Here is a 4,820-nt window from a genome sequence, read left to right on the forward strand (position 1 = left end):
TCTATTCATAGAAATACTAGGGGTGTCTATATTCTTGATTTCCCGTGTGAATTATTAGTATATCTTTTGTTCATGGGTCTCAGAAAAATACGTATTTGATAAAGTTTATCCGAAAGGCATATTGATTTTTATGACATTCCGAGAAATCTTATTAACGTATTTCTTATGCATTTCATACATTTATACATATACATTGACCCATGACCAGATGACGTTATATACGCGTATATTATATGTATATGGGATATGGGAAAAGGTTACGGCGTTATATATGCACCACCACCTGATCAGCTGGTATATGTTGATGATTTTGCCCGCAGTGGCCGAGATGATATGATGGGATACCCTCAGAGGCTTGATGATGTTATGTACACCTATACCCATGCATAACACGACATTTATACGTACGTGCATGACATTATAAATGTTTCAGGATTTACAAAGTGATTTATACTTACAGGCGAAATTTCTTATTCCATGTTTCATCTATGTCTGTTATGTACTGATTTTTATGCCTTACATACTCGGTACATTATTCGTACTGAAGCCCTATTTACTGCGGCCTGCGTTCATGCTCGCAGGTGCAGGTAGACAAGCTGACGACCCCCCTTCTTAGGATCCTTGATCAGCGAGAGTTGGCGTGCTCCACTTGATCCCGAGCTGCTTTTGATTTTGGTACGATATGCATGTATACATATATGGGTATGACAGGGCCCAGTCCCATCCTTGTACAGTTGTATATTCTATTAGAGGTCTATAGACAGAAATGTATAGTTGGGTAGTATGTGGCCTTGTCGGCTTCCAGTTTTGGATATGTAGTTGTCTAAAGCAGCCTTGTCGGCTCGCCCTACGTATTTCACACGTGTATGTATATATATGTCTTTTGAACAGGTTTCCTCACGTATGCTACTCTCGTAGTTCAGCAGATGTTATTCATGTTTATATCTTAGACGTATGCTTAAGGATGTTCGACAGGTAGGACTCGGGCACCGGTCGCGACCCATTGGTTTGGGTCGTGACAGAGATAGTCACTCAACTATCCTAAATTATCTACTAAAGTCATCTTTCTTTCGTTTGTAACACCAAAGCCACTTAACTATGCCAATATCACTCAACTAGATTTCTCAAACTTTTGACCATCAAATACCTATTTTACCCTCTAAATTATCAACTTTTATCTTCTTTTTTCTTTTTTAGCTTTTTAATATTATAATTTTTTTCTCAGTTTAATTTATATTATGGACTAAACTTAGAATAAATAAATTTTATTTATAAATAAGAAAAAATAAAAATAGTATTTAAGCATATATAACTTTGGAACAATAAAATTAGTAGAAAGTTAATTTGACCATTTTGTTCATAATAATAATTTTGATATTAACAACAAAAACTCAAAAATCTACTTAAACAATTGAGAATGAAAGAAAATAAAATTTTAAAATATATATTCCATGCATTTACTATAGAAAATAATTATATAAAATAAAGCTACTTTTATAATATACATTATATATTCTTCATAATTACGCTCAATTATATTATTATTCCGACATTATATATGCTAGAAAAATAATATTTTAATTATTTTTAAATAAAATTTATTTGTTATATAGGCAAGTTCATAATGTTTATTAAAAAGAGAAAAAATTATAATATTTAAAAAGTTTTTTTTAAAAAAAAGAAAGAAGATAAAAGTTCATAATTTAGAGGGTAAAATAAGTATTCGACAATCAAAAGTTTGAGAAATTTGGTTGAATGACCTTCTGAGTACTATAGGTATAGTTAAATGTCTTTTCTGTTACAAATGAAAGAAAAATAACTTTACAAGATAATTTCGAATAGTTTAGTGATCATTTAAGTAATGCACTCGCCATACGAATACGAATCAATTAGTGACACCATACCAAGCATGACCACCCCAACTTTTGCCAAGTAGAGATGTGTATGTGCAAGTTTGAATGGCTATTTAGTAATCTAACTTAAATTATTTGATTTAATTAGTGGAAATGAAGTATTTTGTCTGATTCTTTCTCCTCGTATGAGTACTTGGTACTCCAGGTATGCTTTGAGCTCTTTGGGTAAAGGCATGAAATGAAAGCCTTGCAAAGATGCAAGATTTTCAGTTCGTATTTTTATGCTCAAAGGAGAAATCTATCCTCAGTCGCAGATGCTACACTTCAGAAAGCAGCTGAGGAAGAAGAATTCGACAGCGTTTGGAAATGCAAAGATACAAATATTCTACCCTTTTTGCACCGCACAGTACAAGAATGCGCAAAGGAAAGGGCTGCAATGAATGGAAAATGTGTGCATTCCCAGATCATAAAGCTTGGATATGAAGCAGATACATTGACAACAAACATGCTCATAAATATGTACTCAAAATGCGGCCTTGTTGATTATGCTCGTAAAATGTTCGACGAAATGCCTCATAGAACTCTTGTTTCTTGGAACACCTTGATGGGTTCGTATATCCAGAAAAAAGATGGAGAAGAAGTTTTCCATCTTTTCGTTCAAATGCAAAGGGAAGGGACGCAGTTTAGTGGGTTCACAGTTTCAGGTGTTCTTTGTGCTTGTGCTGCCAAATTTGCTGTTTTCGAAAGCAAACAACTGCATGCTTTTGCACTGAAGGTATCACTGGAATCAAATGTTTTTGTTTCTACTGCTTTGCTTGATGTTTATGCTAAATGCGGGTTGATGAATGATGCTTTTCGGGTTTTTGATTCCATGCCGGAGAGGAATGATGTTACTTGGAGTTCAATGGTTGCTGGGTATGTCCAAAATGAGCTATATGAGGAGGCTATAATGTTTTTTCACAGGCTACAAAAATCGAGGGTCGAGCATAACCAGTTTACGCTTTCTTCTATTATATCTGCTTGTGCTGCATTGGCTGCTTTGTTAGAAGGGAACGAGGTGCATGCTATAGTCCGGAAAACTGGTTTTGGTGCCAATCTTTACGTGGCTTCCTCTCTTGTAGACTTATATGCAAGATGTGGATGTATTGATGAAGCCTATATTGTGTTTTCAAACGCTGAGGTGAAGAATGCTGTAATATGGAATTCAATGATTTCTGGCTTTGCTAGAAATGCGCGACCTTTAGAGGCTATGAAATTGTTTGAGAAAATGCAGTTAGCGGGATTCTACCCGACTGAAGTGACTTATGTCTCGGTTCTATCTGCTTGTGGCCATATGGGTTTGGTTGACAAGGGTCGGATATATTTTGACAAGATGAAGAAAGAGCATAACTTATCTCCCAATGTATATCATTATTCATGTATGGTTGACATTCTTGGTAGAAAAGGCCTGGTTGAAGAAGCTACGGATTTGATAGAAAATATGCCCTTTGCTGCAACACCTTCCATGTGGGGTTCTGTCTTGGCATCTTGCAGGGTCCATGGAAATGTTGAGGTGGCTGAAATTGCTGCTAAACATCTGTTTGAGCTCGAGCCTAATAATGCTGGGAACCACGTCTTGCTTTCAAATATATATGCTTCCAAGAGAAGGTGGGGCGATGTTGCATCAACAAGAAAGCTTCTTAAAGACAGTGAAGCGAAGAAAGAAAGAGGCAAGAGTTGGATACAGATAAAAGACAAGGTTCACACATTCATGGTCGGGGAGAGAAATCATCCTAGCATTATAGAGGTTTATTCAAGATTGGATGAGTTGTTGGTAGGTATGGAGAAATTAGGTTACAAAGGTAAAACAGAGCATGACCTGCATGATGTGGAAGAGAGCAGAAAACATGAGCTTCTAAGGCATCATAGTGAGAAGCTTGCTTTTACATTTGGGTTGACGTGTTTGCCTTCAAATGCTCCTATAAGAATTATGAAGAACCTCAGGATTTGTGGGGACTGTCATTCGTTTATGAAGTTTGCTTCAAAAGTAACAGGGAGGGAAATAATTGTCAGAGATGTTAATCGTTTTCATCATTTTGCTAATGGATCATGTTCATGTGGAGAATTTTGGTGAAAGATGTGACTGCTTAGGATTTAAGATCCTTTCTCTGAACCAAATGTTTGGTTCAGAATGGTGGAAAAACTAGTTTAAAATCTGGTTTTCAGATATGAACATGTATGAGCATCAGAGGTATTATATCGCATTAGGAGTATCTGCTATCTCAACATAATAGTTTTACCATAAGAAGCTGGTGAAAATCCGTTTTTCCTCTGAGCATTTGATGTGATCACAAACTATGTAAACAAGCTGGACTCTGGGCAATGCCTTTCCCAAAACGATGATGAGCAAAGCCCATCAGGTACACCTTATAACACCACCAGGTCAGATTCTTATGGCATCCAGCCAGGGGTAAGAAGGCACCTGCACACCTCATTCCTCTTGTCAACAATGATGTGTGGTGAGTGTCCTTTTTCTTATAAGTTTACAATTCTCTACTTTTCTCTTCTTTGAGAGAATCTTTTTCATTCTTAGATTATCCAAATTGTAAAATATAGCTACACCTTTTTTGTTTTCTTTTCCGAATAACTTATCAAGTATTTGAGTTGTTTTGTCTTAGCACAACCTTTATTTTCAGTAAGAGCACTTTCTTGGAACCTTTTCCTATAAATGGGAAAAAGGAAAAAACCCATCATCAGCTTAAAGTAGCTTATTAAGGAGCTGAGGAATATAGAGAACAATTCCAGCATGTGTTTGTTGGACTTTATGGAAAGAAAGGAACCAAAGATATTCTTAACCAAATATATTTTTTTTTATAAGGAAAATATGTAGCAGGTTGATATGGTGAAGTTAGGTTACAAAGGTATAACAGAACACGACCTGCATGATGTGGAAGAGAGCTGAAAACATGAACAACTGAAGAATTTAGA

At 35.9% G+C, this 4,820-nt stretch overlaps 1 protein-coding gene across 1 annotated transcript; it reads left to right on the forward strand.

Moving 5' to 3' along the window:
• Window positions 1-1,875: 1,875 nt before the first annotated feature.
• On the forward strand, window positions 1,876-4,509 carry LOC107775155 (pentatricopeptide repeat-containing protein At5g04780, mitochondrial-like). Its single transcript, XM_016594843.2, has one exon. It carries the CDS (start codon window positions 2,092-2,094, stop codon window positions 3,964-3,966), a length of 1,875 nt encoding a protein of 624 aa, XP_016450329.2. The 5' UTR covers window positions 1,876-2,091; the 3' UTR covers window positions 3,967-4,509.
• The last annotated feature ends 311 nt before the right edge of the window (window positions 4,510-4,820 follow it).

This window comes from Nicotiana tabacum, chromosome 13 (genome assembly GCF_000715075.1).
Source record: "Nicotiana tabacum cultivar K326 chromosome 13, ASM71507v2, whole genome shotgun sequence".
NCBI lineage: Eukaryota > Viridiplantae > Streptophyta > Magnoliopsida > Solanales > Solanaceae > Nicotiana > Nicotiana tabacum.

Coding starts and splice junctions, on each gene's coding strand:
- LOC107775155 (XM_016594843.2), top strand. CDS start 2,092: ATGAAAGCCTTGCAAAGATGCAAGATTTTCAGTTCGTATTTTTATGCT.